This window comes from Sapajus apella, unplaced genomic scaffold (genome assembly GCF_009761245.1).
Source record: "Sapajus apella isolate SASKATOON/1434 unplaced genomic scaffold, GSC_monkey_1.0 scaffold25, whole genome shotgun sequence".
Classification (NCBI taxonomy): Eukaryota; Metazoa; Chordata; class Mammalia; order Primates; family Cebidae; genus Sapajus; species Sapajus apella.
The window spans coordinates 26,398,592-26,418,742 of record NW_022436965.1 but is presented as its reverse complement, the minus strand read 5'-3'; the positions used below and the strand labels follow the sequence as shown (position 1 = coordinate 26,418,742).

Genomic DNA, 20,151 nt, shown 5'->3' with positions numbered 1-20,151 from the left:
GTCCTCTGGGCTGAGACTGTTTTTCAGATTTTTGGTGATCTTGACAATTTTGAGGATTACTGGTCAGGCCTATTTTGTAGAACCTCCTTTAACTGGAATTTGATGTTTTCCTCATGATTTTGGGAGAAAGACAGATGGTAAGATGCCATTCTCATCATCTAATTTCAAGGGTACATACTATCAATATGACTTATCACTGTTGATGTTAACTTTGATCACCTGGCTTGAGATGGTATTTGCAAAGTTACTGTTTTCTTTCCATGCAGTACTTTTTGGAAAAAAGTCCTTATGTGTGGTCTGCACTTACAGAGTGGAAAGTTATACTCTACCTCCTTAAGGGCAGAGTGTCTGCGTCAAGTATTTGGAATTCTTCTGCATAGATTTGTATGTCATCTCCCATTTATTGCTTTATTCAATCATTTATTTTTTTTTGTAAAAAAAGAGTAATGAATATTTATTTTTTGCCTTTTATTTTTTTTTTTTTTTTTGAGATGGAGGCTCACTCTATTGCCTAGGCTGGAGTGCAGTGGCACGATCTCGGTTCACTGCAACCTCCACCTCCCAGGTTCAAGCGATTCTCCTGCCTCAGCTTCCTGAGTAGCTGGGATTACAGGCATGCACCACCACGTCCTGCTAATTTTTTTATTTTTAGTAGAGGCAGGGTTTCACCATGTTGGCCAGGTTGGTCTCGAACTCCTGACATTGTGATCCACCTGCCTTGGCCTCCCAAAGTGCTGGGATTACAGGCATGAGCCACCATGCCAGCTATACCTTGTGTTATAAGTACTTCCTTATTTCATTGCTCAAATTGTTTTTGATTTGGCTCTTGTATCCCTTTGCCCATCATTGTTGGTTGTTTTAAGCATGCTTTAACTTTCTGACACAACACAGTACTCCAGGCTTATCTGGTGTATTTCCTGAATCCAGCATTTCTGCAAAGAGCCCTGACTCCTTTTGTTGAAGGCATGGTGGTAGACAGTAGGATGGGAGGTGTGGGGGTGGAGGCAGTCAGTTAGTTGCTGCTGGAATGTTTTTGCATTTGGGCCCTCTCAGCTGATAGAGCAAAGAAATATGTGTGTATGCTACCTCTTAAATATACAAATTCCCATGAATATTTCTATAGCTATCTATATTAAGATAAACATAAGTTTGAACTGATATCTCCAATTCTGATCCATATTACATAAATCATTCTAGCTTCCTCCCCTGCTTATCTGTAACATCCCCCAGAAGCAGTTAGAAACCCCTCTGCCACCACCCATTTGCTAAAGTGTATGCGTACAGTAGTATCAGAATCGCTAATCCATACCCCCATTGGAAACAACTTTTCAGCTATCGTATAGTACTGATGTATAGTTATTTTTGCCATTAGATTGTGGCAAACATAACTCCACTGATTTCTAAAGTTACCTCTGTTAGCACCTTACTTTCTTCCTTCAGTGAGATTATTTCATACATTTGTAATACATTTGGGTTTTTGATTTTTGGGGGTCACATTTTACATTACATCCTGGGAATGATTGCCCTTGCCCTCCCACTGAGTGATTTTTTTTTTTAAATTGCATTCATTTAAGTTTACTCTCGTGCTATAAAGTTCTATGGGTTTTTGACAAATGCTTAATGTCCTATACTTACATTATAGTATTGTACAGAATAATCTCACTGTCCTAAATAGTCCACTGTGCTTCATCTATTTAATTCCCAAATCCTATTCCCAAGCCCCTAGCAACCACTAGTCTATTTACTGCCTGTATAGTTTTGCTTTTTCTAGAATGCCATGTAATTACAATCACAGAAAATGCAGGCTTTTCGAACTGGATTCATTCACTTAGCAATATGTACTTAAGATTCATTCATGTCTTTTTGTGGCATAATAGCTCATTTTTTATTGCTGAGCAATATTCTATAATATGGATGTACCAAAGTTTATTCATTTACCTATTCACAGACATCTTGATTATTTCCAGATTCTGATGATTATGAATAAAGCTGCCATAGAGATTCATATGCAGACTTTTATGTGCACATAAGCTTTCAAATTAATTGGATAAATGCCTAGGGGACTCTGCCACATTTGACTGTCTGCCTTTCAGCATCTACCTCCCCATAATTCTACGTGGGCAATGTTAGCACACTCTAAAAATTGGTAGTTCTGCTGCTGAGGTGCCAGTATACTGGCCTGTTTTCTTCTCTGCCTGAAAGTGGTAAGCATTGACCACCCTTCTTGCTGAGAACTTTAAAAATTTTAATCCAGGAGGTGATATGGGGGAGTAGTGTAGATTATGGGATTCGGAATAGCCCTGGAGTCAGGGCTGAGCTGAGCCCCAAGGATTATACCATTGCGTTAATTAGGAACTTAACCTTGATTCCTGAAAGCAGTTTTCATGTGACTTTAGTGTGGCGGAAAAGGCCAGTAAACCAGGGTGTTTGTTACAGAGAGTGATTCGTCCTGTGTGACTCAGGAGAGATGCCGACCCACACATGGTCCTTTCAGATCTCTGGGGCGAGATGTGGTGGTGTCTGTTTTGCCATGTAGGTCAGCTGTGGAGTCTGATATTTGAACCACTGGCATGAAGGGAACCAGCCATGGGTCTGGGGCCTGTGTAGTTCAGTCTCCTGGTTTTCCCACACCTCAGTTTGCAGGGCAGCTCTCTGACCTATAGTTTTATACTGAGTTTGCCTACTCTTTTTATTTTACTTACTTATTTTGAAGTTTATATTAATTTATTTAAACATTTTTAACTAAATGATGTGATTTTTCTACTTTTTAAAAAAGTAGTAAACATTATTTTTAAGAGTAGTTTTAGCAAAATTGAGTGGAAACACGGAGATCCCATATATTCCTGCCCCTGTACATGCACAATGCCCCCCACATTAAACATTCCACACCAGAGTGGCACATTGGTTACAACTGATGAACCTGAATTGACACATCGTTATTACTCATTTGACATGAGGGTTCACTCTTGGTGTTGTACATTCTGTGGGTTTGGACAAATGTGTAATGACATATATCCACCATTATAGTTTCATACAGAATAGTTTCACTGCTATAAAAGTCCTCTGTCCCCTGCTTATTCATGCCTTCCTCCTCCCAACCTCTACCACCCACTGATCTTTTTACTGTCTATAATTTTGCCTTTTTCAGAATGTCATCTAGTTGGAATCATACAGTAGGTATGATTGGCTTTTCAGATTGGCTTCTTTTACTTAGTAGTATGCATTTAAGATTCCTCCATGTCTTATTATGGCTTGATAGCTCATTTTTCTTTTTTTTTTTTAGTGCTGGTTAGTATGCCATTGTCTGGATGCATCACAGTTGATTTATCCATTCACCTACTGAAGGACATCTTGGCTGCTTCCAAGGGTTGGAATTATGAATAAGCTGCCCAGAACATCTGTAAGCAGGTTTTTGTGTGGACATAAGTTTTCATTCCATTTGAGTGAAGGTGAAAGAGTGTGATTGCTGAATGATATGCTTCCTAAGAGTATGTTTAGTTTTGTATAATTTTTTAAAAAAATATGTTTACTGAGTATGTGCCATACACCAAACATGGCACTTGTTGCCAATATATTATCATTTAATCCTTTTAGCAACCCTATGAAGTAGGGTTTTCCACTTTATAGGTGAGGAAACTCAGGCTTAGGAGGGCTAGGTAGCTAGTAAGCGACAGAGCTGGCACTTAATTCACCCCTCCTGATGCCAGACCTTTTCCCACTGTATCACGCCATCTCTGGAGACCAGCATGTAACAGAAGATGGCATCCATCCAGCTGGAAAGGGCTCATCCAGGAGCACCTCCTTCAGCTCACCGGGGATGCTCATCAGTTTATGAACAGCAGAAGGAAAGGGCTCCTTTCTCTGTGTGAAAGTTGTAGCCTTGCTTAGGTGCTTTTATACTTCCTGGATGCTCAGCCTATGTTGGCCTATTTAGGTTTAAACCGTTTTCATTCTGAACATTGTCAGACATACACCAAAGAGACTAGTTTAGTCAGTCTTATACCTATCACTCAGGTCCTGGAATTACCAGGATTTTATCATTCTTGCTTTACCTATTTGTTTGTGGGGTTTTTTGAGGGGAGTGATTTTGTTAAATATACTGGGTTTTTTTTGGCAGAAAATTTTCGGTAAGTTTTGCCTTTAGCTCGTCTCCCTGACCTGTGTGGCATCTCTCCTTTCTTTGCATGAATTTCCCACCATTGTGTATCTCATAGTTACTGGGTATTTATTTTATGTAACAAATATTTATATAATCTTAACCATAGGTTACACCCTTTTCTAGGTACTTAACAAATATTAGCTTGTTTACTCCTCATAACAATCTTATGAAATAGATGTGAAAACTATTCTTCTTTTAGAGGTGATAAAACCAAGGCACAGAGAAGTTGAGCAACCTGCCCTGAGTCTCACAGCTAGGAAGGAAGATAGCTGGCTTTCAAATGCAGGCTGTGGGGTTTTATAATCTGTATTCTTATTTGTCATGCTGTGGTAGATATACAGTAATTCTACAGCCATTGCCATAGTCTGTTCTCTGGTACTGCTCAAGGAAAAAACTAGAGGAAGGAAAAAACTAGTTCTTGCCTGCAGGTGCTCCCAGTCTGTTGGGAAGATGGACCTGGAAACTAGCATTTGAGGGAATTGCTGCAGTGATTATGCAAAAATATTCAGTGAAAATGTAAAGAATGAACATGTGAAGCTTCTTGGGAACGTCCAAGTAGGCTTCACAGAAGCTGTGATCCTTGCACTTAGATCAGAAGGGTGGATGAGTGGGGAGGGGAATCCTGGACCTGAAGGTGAGAGAGCACAGGGAGGGCTGGAGAGAGATGGACTTGGCACTGGATATCTCAGGCAATAAGATCATAAAGGCACTGACTTGCCTACTAGAAAGCTTTGACCTTATCCTGCTGGTAATAGTGACCTATTGGTAGGTTTTTAGCAGAGAAAAAATATGGTGAGGTTTGCAGATTACTAAGCTCTCTCTAGAGGTGATGCAGAGGATGGATTGGGAGGAGAGCAAGACTGGACGCCATTTATTAGTGCTGGCTGCTGGCAAGAATGTAGAGGCCCAAACTAGAGCCATGACAGTGCAAATGGAGGGATGGATCTGAGAGGTGAGGACCAGCATTATGCAGGCATTCATTATCTGGACTTCTGAATGATGGGTTATCTAGGAAAGCAACAGTGATCATAACATCCAAATACTCACCAATGACCCCATCACTTATAAAAACAATTCCTGTGGCAAATGCACCCAAAGGTGACCTCCAATGTGCCAGACCTTTGTGTAGCCCACTTGCATGTTAACATTATTTAAGACTCCATTTTAGCAGCCTGGAGCGGGACTTTCTGCATGTGAGGGGCACATGTGGAAAGGGACTATAGGGGCCTCTAGGAGCAGAGGATGGTTCTCAACTGATAGCCAGCAAGGAAATGGGGCCTCAGTCCTATAGCCGGGAACTCAGTTCTGCCAACAACCACATGAGCTTGGGAGAGAACCCCCGAGCTTCAGAAAGGAGCATAGCCTGGTTGACACCATGATTGCAACTTTGCAAGACCCTCAGCAGAGGACCCATGTAAGCTGTGCTTGGACTTCTGACCCAGGAAAATTGGGAGATACTAAATGTGTGTTGCTTTAAGCCTTGAAGTTTGTGGCCATTATTATGCAGCAGTAGAAAACCAAAACAGTCCCTGTTCAGTCATCCTCCCCTTGAAACCAGCATCTATTCTTGGCTATCCTCAAGGTCTGTCAGCCAGCATTCTCCTTTCAGATCTGGCAGCACGGTACAATTTCCATGCAAATGTATTTCAAAGTGAAATTGCAAATCTTGCAAAAGATGTAGGATTATAGGTAGTCAATAAAAGGATTGCTGGAGAACTGCTGAAACTACTGAACAGACAAAAGAGGACGGGCAGGGTTAGACCCACTCATAATTGGCGAGAAAAACAGCCAGTATGCTGACAAGAAACTGACTTCAAAGGAGAAGGATTTGAATATGGTTGAATATTAAGACACACCTTTGAGAAAATGAAAGCTTTTAAATAATTTTTATAAAGATTATCCTCTGTATAGTAGTGTCATGAAAGTCAGAGATGTAGTAAAGTATGTCATGTTATTATGTAGTGATGTTGGAAAAATTACAACAATAAATCAGCAGTAACTCAGTCTAGCCTAAGAATTAATGCAAAATTCAATATAATCTAAATATTTCACATTTTAAATAAGGTCTTACATTTTAGATAAGCTTATTTGCCTAATTTTTACTTCATTTTGAAAGATTAAGTCTGTCAGCTCTTATTTTTTCCCTCTTATTATGAAGTTCTGGTTTTTATTTTTAAGGGCTTTTCTAGTACCAGCTGTCCCTGGATAACAGTTATCCAGGGTCTTTTGAATTAGAGGGTAATGTTGATATGAAATGCTCACTGGAGTGGATGCTTCCTGATGGCCAGGAATCAGGGGATGGGTTTGGGTACTTCCTTTGTAGGATTGAGCCCAAAATATCCTATTTATTTCCTTCATGGATTCACAAGCCATCAGTATCTTAGATACTCAAAGATTTTTGTTCAGTATTCTCCTTGTGTCAGACAGGACACATGGTGGACCACCGAGCATAGTCTGAGTTGAATTCAAGTGTATGCAGCATCTTTTCTGCGGATGACCTGAGAAAGCCAGCTCTTATGAAGGACTCTGGAGAATTCCTGTATAGAATCTAAAAAAGGCCCACTTTACATTTGTGTTGGGCTTGTGTTTTTCACAATGCTTCCATTTCCATTGTTATTTTAATCCTCAGAGCTGTACAGTGAGATGGTCAGAGAGCCATTTGCCTTCTTCATGTACTAGAGGAGGAAGTCAGGGTCTGGAGAGATTTGAACACAAAGTCACATGGCTTGTTACTCAGGGGCCCAGAAAGAGATAGATTATTACAGCAATGGTTATGGCAGTCATCATTTACAGTGTCTGCTTCCTGACAGTCACTGTGCAGGATACTTTCATTCATATGTTATTTAACCTTACAATTGGTCACAATACTGTGAAGTTGGTACAGGCATACCTTGTAGATACTGTGGGTTCGGTTCCAGGCCACTGCAATAAAGCAAGTATCTCAATAAAGTGAGTCACACAAATATTTTGGTTCCAAGTGTGTATAAAAACAATGCACATTTGATGTTGATGGCTACTGACTGACCAGATTGCTGGATGCTGAAGACTGAGGTGGCTGTGTCCATTTCTTAAGATAATAATGAAGTTTGCTGCAAGGACTGAGTCTTCCTTTTACCAAATATTTCTCTGTAGCATGTGATACTATTTGATAGCATTTTACCCACAGTAGAACTTCTTTCAAAATTACTATCAGTCCTCTCAAACTCTGCTGTACTGCCTTATCAACTAAGTTTATCTAAATCTTTGCTGTCATTTCAGTAATGTTCATAGCATGTCTACAGGGAGTATATTCCATCTCAAGAAACCAATTTCTTTGCTCATTCATAAGAAGCAACTCCTGATTCATTAGCATTTTATTATGAAATTGTAGCCATTCAGTCACATCTTCAGTTCCTCTTCTCATTGTAGTTCTCTTGCTGTTTCTACCACATGTGCAGTTACTTCCTCCACTGGAGTCTGAACCCCTCAAAGTCGTCCAGGAGGATTGGAATCCACTTCTTCTAAGCTCCTGTTGATGTTGATGTTTTGCCTTCCTTCCATGAATCTTGAATGTTCTTAATGGCATCTGGTTCTTTTCCAGAACGTTTTTGATGTACTTTATTTGGGTCCTTCAGAGGCATCACTATCTATGGCAGGTATAGCCTTACAAAATGTGTTTCTTAAATAATAAGACTTGAAAGTTAAAATGACCACTTGATCTATGGGCAGCAGAATGGATGGTGTGTTAACAGGCATTAAAACAACATTCATCTTCTTGAATATCTCCATCAGAGATCTTGGGTGACCAGGTGCATTGCCAATGACAGGAATATTTTGAAAGAAATGTATTTCTGAGAAGTAGGTTTCAACAGGGGGCTTAAAATATTCAGTAAACCATGCTGTGAATAGATGTGCCATCATGCCATCTTTGTTGTTTCATTTGTAGAGGACATGCAGAGTTGATTTAGCATAATTATTAAGGGTCCCAGGATTTTCAAAATAGTAAATGAACACTGGCTTTAACTTAAAGTCACCAGCTGTATCACTAGCTGTCCATTGAAGCCTTGAAGCCAGATATTGACTTCTCTTCTCTATCTATGAAAGTCCTAGATGGCCTCTTCTGCCAGTAGATGACTCTTTCATCTGCATTGAAAATCTGTTGTTTAGTGTAGCCACCTTTGCCAATGATCTTAGCTAGATGTCCTGGATAACTTGCTGCAACTTCTGAATCAGCACTTGCTGCTTCACCTTCCATTTTTATGTTACACAGAGACAGCTTCTTTCCTTAAACCTCACGAACCAACCTCTGCTAACTTCAAACTTTTCTTCTGCAGCTTCATTCCCTCTCTTAGCCTTTAAAGAATTGAAGAGAGTTAGAGTCTTGCTCTGGATTAGGCTTTGGCTTAGGAGAATGTTGTGGCTGGTTTGATTTTTATATCTAGACTGCCCAAACTTTTTCCCATATCAGCCATAAGGCTGTTTTGCTTTCTTATTATGTGTGTATTCACTAAAGTAGCACTTTCAATTTCCTTCAAGAACTTTTTCTTTGCACCACATCTTGGCTGTTTGGCACAAGAGGCCTAGCTTTCAGCCTGTCTCAGCTTTGAACATTCCTTCCTTACCCAGCTTAATCATTTCTAGCTTTTGATTTAAAGTGAGAGAAGTATGATTCTCCCTTTCACTTGACCACTTCACTTATGGGCCACTGTATGGTTATTAATTGGCCTAATTTCAATATTATCGTGTCTCAGGGAATACGGAGGCCTGAGGAGAGGGAGAGAGACAGGGGAACAGTCAGAACACATACATTAAGTTTGCTGTCTTATATGGGCAGAACACATACAACATTTATGGATTAAGTTTGCTGTCCTTTATGGGCACAGTTTGTGGTGCCCTTCAAAAATTACAGTAGTAACATTAATGATCACTAATCACAAATCAAAACAGATATGATTATTAAAAAGTTTGAAATATTGTGTGAATTAACAATGTGACAGATATGCGGTGAGCACATGCTGTTAGAAAAATGATGCTGAGCATGCTTGACACAGGGTTGCCACCGACCTTTAATTTGTAAAAAAAAAAAAAAAAAAAAAACAACCCACATTTTCTGTAATGCACAATAAAGTGAAGAGCACTAAAACAAGATGTGCCTGTATTTTTACATTGTTACTGCTGAGAAAACTGTGACTTTGATGGATTATTGCATCTGGCGTGTGGGAGAGCTGGGATTTAAACTGCACTTTGCCTGACTCCAGCACCTTACTCTTTCCACCACATCATGGGATGTTCTAACCAACGTCCTTTCTCCTCCACCAATACCGTGTCCCACACAATGGGAAAGGTCTCCACAGGATGCCTGTAGAGAACCTGGCAGCCCTGTTTTCCGGTAGTTCCCCTGAGACTGACTGAAGTGAGAAAGTTAGATTAAATTAAAACCGAAGTTCTCTTTATTATGTTGCAGTGAGGACCATGATTTCAACTGTTAAAAAATCAATATAGTCTCTTTATTATTTTCTATTGTTGCTGTAACAAATTACCACAAACTTAGTGACTTAAACAACACATTTATCTTACAGTGTGTACATTAGAAGTTCACCATGGGTCTCATTGGGCTAAAATCAAGATGCTGGCACAGCTGTTTCTTTCTGGAGCTCCAGGAGGATAATCCTTTTCCTTGCCTTTTCTAGCTTCAAGAGGCTGCTGGTATTCCCCAGCTCATGGCCCCATCTGTATCTTCAAAGCCAACATTCTTGCATCTCGCTGACCATTCTTCCATAGATATATCTCTTCTACCTCCCTCTTCTACTTTTGAGGACTCTTATGATTACATTGTACCAGTGGCTAATCCAGGATAATCTCTTCATCTTCAGGCCCTTAATTTAATCACACCTGCCAAGTACCTTTTGCCACGTAAAGTAACACATCCACTGTTCCAGGGATTAGTATGTGGATATCTTTGGGGAGGATGGTGCTTGTAATACTGACTGTCTGTATTTGGTGACACTAGTTGTCAGCCCATGTTCATTCCGTAGTAACATAATTTCACCCTACTTCCTAGAAACAGTGGCCATACAGATTACATTTGCCTTTTGGTCAATAATCTGGTGCCTTGAAGAACTCTAGTCTTGATGAGGGTTATCTGAACAGATGGTTATGCAAAGGTCTGGAATGTGAGGAGGCTGCTGAGTCAGCAGCTGTGTCCTCAAAGCTAGGCTCTCATGTTAACTTGCTATGTGCATTGGGACAGATTGCATAGGCTCCTACCGCTGACTTTCAGTAGGGATGAGCATTCTCACCTACTGTCCAAGGTTGCTAGAATCACTTATAAGATAGTAATGCAGTTTCTAAAGTAGCATTTTTACGTATGTACATAAAATATTAAAGCCAAATATAATAATGAGGAGTGTCATGGGATTTGTGGTGGAGGAAAAACAAAACCTTATGCATGCAAATTCCAGAAAGAAAGCATGTGTGCCCCCTCCCTCCTCTGGAATCGGATTTTAATTCTGAATCCTTGTTGGACAAGGAGGTACTGAGGTTCTGAGATTATTCTCAAGCCTTAGGAGCAGGTCCTAGAAGAGCCTAAGCCTGATGATAAGATGCTGCCTGGAGGTCAGAAAAGCCTTCTCCTCCTCCTTTCATAGATGCTTTGTTTAGCTTTTTATTTACTTATATATATATATTTTTGTAAATGTTAAAATAACATTTGTAATTATGGCATCAAGATGGGATATTCCTGGTGTGATGGGTCTATATCCAGCACCATTTATTTAAGACTTTAAGAAACACTCAGTGAAGCAACATTCTGGTTGGCACCATGTTATAATGCATGTCACTGGGCAGAAATCCTAATGTCATTGCATGTGGTTCTGGATGTTGTGATCATCCCACAGATAGGTGTTTAAACCTGTGAGATGTTTCTACAGGCCATTGAATTATTGTTAAACAGTAATTTCTGCCTTTTTTTCTTTTTTTTTTTTTTTTTTGATGTAAAGCCTGACTCATATATATTGTATAAAATGTTTTGAAAAGATGAAGGAAAACAACAAACAAAACAAAAAACAAACTAGATCTCTCCAGTAATCCCACTGGCCAGAAGTAGCCACTATAAAGTATTTTGGTACACATCTTCTTGAGGTAGACTGAGTGTGTCTCCCCCAAATTCATACGTTGAAACCCTAACTCCCAATGGGATGATATCAGGAGGTGGTAATTAGGTTTGGATTAGGTCCTGAGGGTGGGACCCTCATGGTGGGATTAGTGTCCTTAGGAAGAAGTGAAAGAAAGTCAAGTTTACTGTCTTGGCTGTGTTAGGACACAGTAAGAAGACTGCTTTTTGCAAACCAGGAAGCAGGCCCTCACCAGACACTGGATCTGTCGGCACCTTGATTTTGGATGTTCTAGCCTCCAGAACTTGAGAAGTTACTATTTGTTGTTTAAGCCACTGGTTTATGACATTTTTGTTATAGCAACCTGAACAGACTGACACCGTTTCAGATTTTCAGATTGCAATTTTTGCAAAAATGGAGTATTTTTAACAAAAATGAAATGTTATGCATAAAGGTTTTTTTTTTTAGACAGGTCTCACTTTGTCACCCAGGCTGGAGTGGAGTGGCCTGATCTCAGCTTACTGCAGACTTGACCTCCTGGGTTCAAGTGATCCTCCCGCCTCAGCCCCCCAGGTAGCTGGGATGACAGGCCTGCAGCATCATGCCCTGCTAATAGTTTGTATTTTTTTGTAGGGATGGGGTTTTGTCATGTTGCTCAGGCTGGTTCTGAACTCCTGAGCTCAAGTGATCCACCAGCCTAGGCCTCCCAAAGTGCTAGGGTTACAGATGTGAGCCACTACACCCAACCACCATGCATAAAGTTTTGTGATCTTCTTTATTCACTTAATAGTGTATATGATTACTTCATATCTTTACATAATCTTTTATAACATTGTTTTTAATGGCTGAGTATAGTTACATTCTGTTAATGGGTATATTTATTTAACCAGGTCCTATTTTTTGACATTTAGCTTGTTTCTAGTTTCTCACAGCTGTCAACATCCTTGTAGTTATATTGCTAAATACATTCAGAATTATTCCTTAAGAATAAATTTCTAAATGGAAAAGTTGCACCCAAGGGGATGGAGAATTTTAATGCTTTTGATACTTATATTATCAAATTGACTCCTCCTGCCCCGGCAATATCATACCGTCTGAGTATGAGAGTGTGTTGGGCTTTCTACCATCCTCTCCAATGTGTGGAGGTGTTATAGACCTGTGAAACTGGCTGAGTAGAGGATGTTTGAGATAGTTCATGGAAATATGTCACTGATGATGAGGGGCTTAAGCAAATTCTTGAGCTGGAATCTGAATCAGAGAGGCCTTGCACTTGCAGCCATGTTCGGAGCCGTGACCATTTGCCTGCTACCCTGATCGAAAGTTTCCTAGTGTCTAAGATGCCATGTGATGTGCTGGACAGATGCCAGGCTGTTTCCTGATTCTTTCTGCTACATTCATGAGGCCATGTATAAATCAGAAATAAGGGCCGGGTGCAGTGGCTCACGCCTGTAATCCCAGCACTTTGGGAGGCTGAGGCGGGCGGATCACGAGGTCAAGAGATCAAAACCATCCTGGCCAACATGGTGAAACCCCCTCTCTACTAAAAAATACAAAAATTAGCTGGGCATGGTGCCACGCCCCTGTAGTCCCAGCTACTCGGGAGGCTGAGGCAGGAGAATTGCTTGAACCCGGGAGGCAGAGGTTGCAGTGAGACGAGATTGCGCCACCGCACTCCAGCCTGGCGCCTGGCAACAGAGCAAGAGTCTGTCTCAAAAATAAATAAATAAATAAATCAGAAATAAGAGAGCATTTTGAGGCATTCTGAGGCCCAAGTAAAATGTGGTGGTATAACATATTCTACATATTCTTGTCATTATCTCTGGCTTGCCCTCTTGCTGTGAAGAAGCCCCTTCCTAGCAGCAGCCCAAAGCCAAAACCAGTTTAATTACCCATTGACTGTTTTCCCATCTGCCTGGTAGAGAAAGTGGCTGGACTCTTGAAAACTGGGACCAATTCTCATGTTTAAGACTTCAACAAAAACAGCCTCTGGTCAAATGGCATGCTGGAGTTTTTAGATGAAAGATGCTATTTTGCATAAGCAAATGGTGCCCTTTGCAATCATTTTGTAAATTACCTGTGGCCTACTGGAAAGCTGCTCAGTATTCTGTTCCACAAACTTCTGCTTAATGAGATAATTCTTCTCTACAGTTCTGTTGCTGGAATTGGGCTCACACATTGTCTTTTTATAGGCCATTTCCATAATGCTTGATTAATGCTCTGTTGTTAATATCTTATAAGACCTGGATCACTAGCTTTATTGAAATGGGATTTTTTTTAGAGTGTAGGGGCAGCACTTACGTTTGTGGGCTCTGATATATGCCACACAGCCTACAACTAGACTCCAGCAAACATTGAAAGTGCCTAAATTTTTTCAACGCCAGCACAAAAGGGCAGTCTGGCTGGCTTCTATCAAATCTTTGGGAAAAGTGACAAAGGTGGTTTGAATGTGGGCTGCATGTGTAGTGGTATTATGTGCCTTCTTTGATGTACAGTGAGTTTTGTTGAATGATAACAGTGTAATAAATGTTCCTATTTTGGCCAGGCGTGGTGGCTCATGCCTGTATAATCCCAGCACACTGGGAGGCTGAGGCAGGTGGATCATGAGGTCAAGAGTTCGAGACCATCCTGGCCAACATGGTCAAACCCCGTCTCTACTAAAAATACAAAAATTAGCTGGGCATGGTGACACATACCTGTAATCCCGACCTATTTGGGAGGCTGAGACAGGAGAATTGCCCAGGAGGTAGAGGTTATAGTGAGCTGAGATCACGCCACTGCCCTCCAGCCTGGTGACAGAGTGAGACTCTGTCTCAAAATAAATAAATAAATAAATGTTCCTATTTTTATTTTTCAAATGTTGAACAGTTGGTTGATATTAAGATTATTTTAGTGTTTTTCCATGTATATAAAGTTGAATTTGCATCATAGTATCTGTGTTATGACAGTTGTATCATGTCATTTTACCTTACAATAGAAGGTCTAAGAATGGTTTTTAATATGTTGAACATTTCAGTCATTAACAACTACCCAGAAATTGTCACTTGAAATGCCGTTATAAAAAAAACAAAATGTGTTCCTGTCTAGGCAGACTTAATCTATCTGAAACTTGGGAAAAGTTTAAGGTGGTCATTTAGTTCTAATTATTTATTGCAGAAAAAAACTGGTATTTTTTTGTTAGTAGTCCTTTAATTCTTACCTTAAGCAAACTAGTTTCCATAATTCGGATGGAAAAGAAAACACCTTTGCATATAGAACCTGATTTCTCATTCACAAAGAACTGGACTATGCTGCTGTTTCAACAAATATTCATTTAGTAGACAAATATTTGAGTGTCAGTATCTGACAGAATGTTCTAGGCACTGGGAAATAGGTAAATAGGTGTGGTCTCTCTTCTCATGGAACTTATGTTCAAGTGGGAAAGGCTGATTATAATACAAACACACAGTAGACAGGGTAACATCAGAGAGTGGTCAGTTCTGTGAAGAAAATAAAGAGAAAATAATAGTTATCTAAATAAAGAGAGTGATGTGATGGACAGTGATTCTGGGGAAGGCCAGGTGGGGCTGCTTTGGAAGTGTCTGTGAAAGCCTCTCTGAGGAGAGGTAATTTGAGTTAAAACCTGAATGTTGCCAATGAGCTAGCCTTGCCAAGATGTGTTCATGGTGAGGGATCAGCAGGTACAAGATTGGGAGGCAGCAGGGAGCTGGGCCCTTCCCAGCAGCAGAGGGATGGTTTGTGTTGAGTGAAGTGAGTGAGAGCAACCTCCTGTAAAGTTGAAGAGGGGCCAGGACCAGATCATGGAGACCTTCTAGGGTATGGCTAGTGAGTTTCTCACCCTTTTGTAATCCAGGCCTGTGAATTGATGCCAAGTGAGATTTTGTGGAGCTTAACTTTTTGTAGTGGATATTACAAAAACAATGTAACTTTAACAGCCTCCGTCTTACCTTCCCCGCTCCTCTCTGTCCATTTTCACATAGAATGTACTTCATCTCTTTCCCCCCAGATAGCCCTTCAGATACTTAGCATCTCTTTAGGTTAAACATCTCTAGTTTTATCAGCTGTCCTTCCCTGCTTGAGTGGGCTCTTCAACTTCAAGGTTTCTTTCTTCTCTGAGCACATTTTTTTAAACAATCTGATTTTATTTATTTTTAATTGATAAAGAATAATTGTGCATATTCATGGGGTATATAATGATATCTCAATACACAGAATGTATTAATAATCAGATCAGGATAATTAGCATATTCATGATTTCAAACAGTTACCATTTCTTTGTGTTGGGAACATTCAATATCTTGCTTCTAGCTATTTGAAACTCTATATGTTATTGTTAACTATAGTTATCCAGCAGTGGTATAGAAGACTGGAACTTAGTCCTCTTATCTAGCATAATTTTATATCCTTTACCAAATCTCTCCCTATTTCCCTATTCCCCTTACCCTTCCCCGCCTCTAGAATCCTCTGTTCTGCTTCTTACTGCTATGGGATCAACTTATTTTAGCTTCCATATGTGAGTGAGAACATACAGTGTTTACCTTTCTGACTCTTAATGTCTGAGAACCTCAGGGACTGGCCACATTCTGATGGTCTAAGGAGGGGAGTGAAACAAGGATGAGATTCTAGGGTAACCATCATCAGGGTGTTTGAGGGCAGTGTCTGTTTCCAGAAGCCATGTCTCCCTATCATGCTACTTTTCCGGAGTCCTGAATAGGGAGGGGCCCTGTGTGTGGGAGCCTGTAAGCAGAACCTGACAGAGTTGTTCCCCCGTCCACCACAGTCTAATACCGCATGGCTGGACTTGCCTGCTCAAATCAGCCTTATGTAAAGCAGCCCTTCTGTTGGCCTCACTTTGATTTTTCTCAGTGTGCCCCAAACCACAGACAGTATCCACACAGCAACATCAGATTGGAAAATATTCCTGTGTTTTCTAAGAGACAGACGCTTCTCAGGATCTTTCTGCCCTGGCCTTACTTGCTTCCTTCCTGGATAGGGTTTCTCCCTAGCTTGCTTCTGACCGTTCCTTCCTGGGGGAATCTTCCCTGCTTGGAAGTGTTTTCTGTGTAGTGCACCATAGTGCAGAGGCTTGTGAGGGCAACTGCACAGCTTGTTTCTTTCTGTTTCATCTTCACAACCCATAGATCTGAGATTACCAGATTTTGCCCACATGGAGGTATAGTGGGAAAAGAATCCTGTGTTCTCCCAGAACTCCTTAGCATGTCTTCTTTGATTTACTGAATTACTTGAGGGATCTGTGTTTGGGCTGGGAGAGGAAGATAAGGGATTCCAGAAATTCTTGCCACTTTCTCCTAGGTAACTGGTTACCTTATCTTCCTTTTTCCTCCCCCATTGATGAGACCTGGGGGCAAGAGAGAGTCCAACTCAGATTTATCCTGTAATTGACCTCTTTGTATTTGTCACTCATTCTTGATCTTTCTTAAAAAAAAGTTGGCCCATTAATTTTAATTATGGTAGTAATATTATTGAAGTCATACCATTCATTTAGCCTAGGTATTACCCTACTCAGGTAGAATTAGATAATGAAGGCTGGAGTGGTTGTCTAGATCCTGGCATGTGGTTGGTGCTGAACTAGTGGGTTTTATTTCACTGCTACTCAGATAGGGAGTGATTGTCCCCTGGAAGTTAAGAGAATTGTCTGGGGTTTTTAATGACAGTGTTTTTGGGCTTCCACCTCTGTGTCCTGGTTTATTGGAATAGTTCAGGCCAGTGATTCTGAAAATGTGATCCCCAGACCAGTAATGTCAGGCTCACCTGGGAACTTGTTAGAAATGCAGAGTTAGAAATGCAGGCCCCTCCCAAGACCTATGGAATATGAAACTTTGGGGCTGGAGCCCAGCAATGTGTGTTTGACAAGCCCTCCATGTGATTCTGATGTGTGTTCAAGCTTGACAACTGCTGGTCTGAGCCATCAGCCTGACTGCCTTTTTCCAGGGTTTTTTCACCTAGTAGGTTTTCAGACCCTAGTATGAAAGTTGTTACTCTGCAGATTGTCTTGTTAAACTGGGAAAGGTGTCAGGCGTGTTCAAAAGGCATGTTGTCTGGGTTTTTGCGTTGGTGTGTAGCTGGTGGGGAGGAAGGCACTCTGAGCATAGCACGAGGCCTGGTGTAGCAGACCTGGTCACTGAGGACAGTAGGTTCAGAACAAGGGGTACAAGTGGCACTTGTGTTAGAGGAACCAGAGGAAGAAAGACACCTGAAGACTGGCTTTACCTCCATAGAAAGGCTGTCCCCTGCCATGTGGTTTTGGGCAAGGCCACTTTTCCCTGGCCCATGCCTCTGTGGGCACTGCCTCTTTGCTTGGATGTCTCAGCTTTTCTGTGCTTCCACTGGCCCATCCCTTTCCTGATTTAGATATATGTAAATATCGATTTTTTAAAAAATGATTTAATCTATTTGCAGTCAAGTTTACTAGCCTGGCCACCTTTCTGTTTTCCTCAGGTGATTTTGCTTTCTCTGTGGATCTGATACCTGTATGGTTTTTCAGTTTAATGCTCAGGAGACCTGACATGCTTATTTCTACCTTTTTGCAGGGCGGACATATCCCTGCTTCATTTATAGAGTCTATGGGAGAGGCTTAGCACAGGATCTAGTCTAGTCTCCTGATTTCAGCCAGACCCTCTAACCTGCCATTTTGACCCCTGGTAAGAGTCAAGAGTGTGCCCATGTGCCAGGAACTGACAGCCTCTGCAGAAAAATTCCTGTGATGAGAAAACTCACTGTGAGCTTTTGAGAACACTCAAGATGTTGTAGGATAGTTATAATAGTTACAGGTTTTTCTTGACTGAAAATGTGACTCTCAGGCTGCAAAAAATACTGAAATGCCTTAAGGAGCGATGGTGTGAAGTGGCTGGAAAGGAGCTAAAGCTGGAAGCCTGGGTTGTTTGATAATCATAGGAGCTCTAGATCCCAGAAGTGACAGGTTGTCTCTTCTGAATTATCTTAAGGCAGATTTCAGGGCTCTTCAAGACTGAAGTGGAGGTGAGCCGAGGTGAAGGGAGATAAGATTCTGGGCCATTTTGTACTGGAACATGTCCCAGTCCCCTGGCATAAAGGGACAGACCCAGGAATTCACAGCTGCTGGGTATGCAGGCTGTTGAAAAGGCTCTAAGAGATACAGTGAGAATGGCCTGAGAGTTAGAAAGGGAGCTAGACAAGCAATCAGGTCTGAGTTGAATAAGGAGAGAGTACTTAAAAATTTGTGCTGACGGGTTATTTTTGCTTCCTTTTTGCCTTGACCATTTACTAAATGTTTGTCTATCTTGCTGAATATCAGCCCAGAGACTAACTTCTCTTGGTTTCCCTCTGCATTTAGTTGGGTTGTCTGTTCCCTTCTCTTCTGACAATTCCCTAAAGAATCTCTCCTGACTTTAGAGGGGGCCAGGGAAAAGGGGCCCTTTTCAGAAATCAAGCTAGATCTTTCCTATTTCTTCCTGACCCCTTTTCCAAAGCCTGGGATCACTCTTTTCTCACCCTTTCCTCTCAATCTTAGGTTCTGCTGCTTTCTTTTCCATCTCTAGATGAATGTGTCTTTACTTTTCTTTCTTTCTTTTTAATTAAGTGGTTACCTTTCCATCTGAGCTATTGGCAGGGATTTGCCAGGAGATCTGAGGCAGAGCTGCCAGCTTACTGGAGTGTGACAGCTGCTGAGGCCTCCCGTCTCACAGGCTCTGCAGAGATCCAGGGCTGTCACTTCAACAAGTGTCAGATATACACACTCTGCTTGCAGAGCTCCCCATGCATAGCCTTAAATAAACATCCCAGATATATCTGCCCTGTTCCCCATCTCAGATTCCTTTTCATCTCCATCTGGTTTTCAAACATGATTTTCCAATTTCCCAATTACCATCTCTCAAGAACCCCCATGTCCCCTCTCTTCTCTCCATCTCTCTGATGATATAAGGCACCAAAGCAGCCATTACTACTTTAATAGGGCAGAGAGTCTATTGCCTTGGTGGAGGAAAGTTTGCAAGACTGCTTTGCCCAGTCTAGTTTGAAGAGAGCCTGATTGGTCCATCTCTGTAGGTTGTGAGTTTGCGCTGGTTTAGGAGACCCTCTCTCTGGCTGAGGAAAGTATTCCCTATATTTAAGTAATCTTCAGTGCTGGCTGTGCCCTTTTTTGTGTTGAGATGTTTTCTCAAAGGGCACTGTGGTTTCTCCTTTCCTGATGGAAGTTCCATGTCTGTGGAAAACTTTCCTGTAACCTTTCAAGGTTTGTACTCTGTTCCAGAGGGGCTCTTGGATATGAAAATGGTCTTTTTTTTTTCCTAAATGATCTCACCGATGATCAAAAGGAGCACATAAAAGCTGTCCTGGGGATCTGGCAAGGTTGCCAATGTTCTCTTTACCTTTGGTCTGGTATTTAGGTCTGAGACAGTGTCTCGCCAACAGCTCTTGCTTTCCTCAGGGGTTGGGGCTGAGAGACACAGAAGGGGAGGCAGGAGGGGCATATTAATGCCTCTAGGAAGTAGAACTTCATTTTTATCCTGGGAGAGCCATTTGAAATTGGGTTGGCACATTCAGTCCCGAAAAATTGACCTTGCAGGAGGTAGAATTTTATATCCAGCATTATTTGGAGGACGTGGAAGCAGTGTTTCCCTTGGATGTATTGCACTAACCCTATGCAGTCACTCCTAGGAGGCTTGTCTGGACTGGGATTGCCTGTGCCTTGTGGTAGAGGACAAGCTCAAGATGATGTTCTCTGGACTCACAGAGCCACTCAGCAGTTCTGTGATTTTTGTAAAATCTACTTTCTCTCTGGTGAAATGGGTTAGGGCTAGTAATTAGAGAGGTCTGAGGATTCAGTGACATAATATATAAAGTGCTTAGTATAGTACCTAGCACATAGGAGATATTCAATAAATGGAAGCCGTCCTCATGAATAAT

At 41.2% G+C, this 20,151-nt stretch overlaps 1 protein-coding gene across 4 annotated transcripts in view; it reads left to right on the top strand.

The window, feature by feature from the left end:
- NOS1AP (nitric oxide synthase 1 adaptor protein) overlaps nt 1-20,151 on the top strand; it is a 299,267-nt gene that overhangs the window by 106,953 nt on the left and 172,163 nt on the right. Inside the window, exon 2 of one of the 4 annotated variants that reach the window (XM_032291583.1) lies at nt 3,284-3,400. The exons of the other annotated variants lie outside the window; for them this stretch is intronic. Coding sequence (XP_032147474.1) covers nt 3,377-3,400 — 24 coding nt within the window. The 5' untranslated portion in view covers nt 3,284-3,376. The remainder of the gene's footprint in view (nt 1-3,283; nt 3,401-20,151) is intronic. 4 annotated transcript variants of the gene reach the window in all.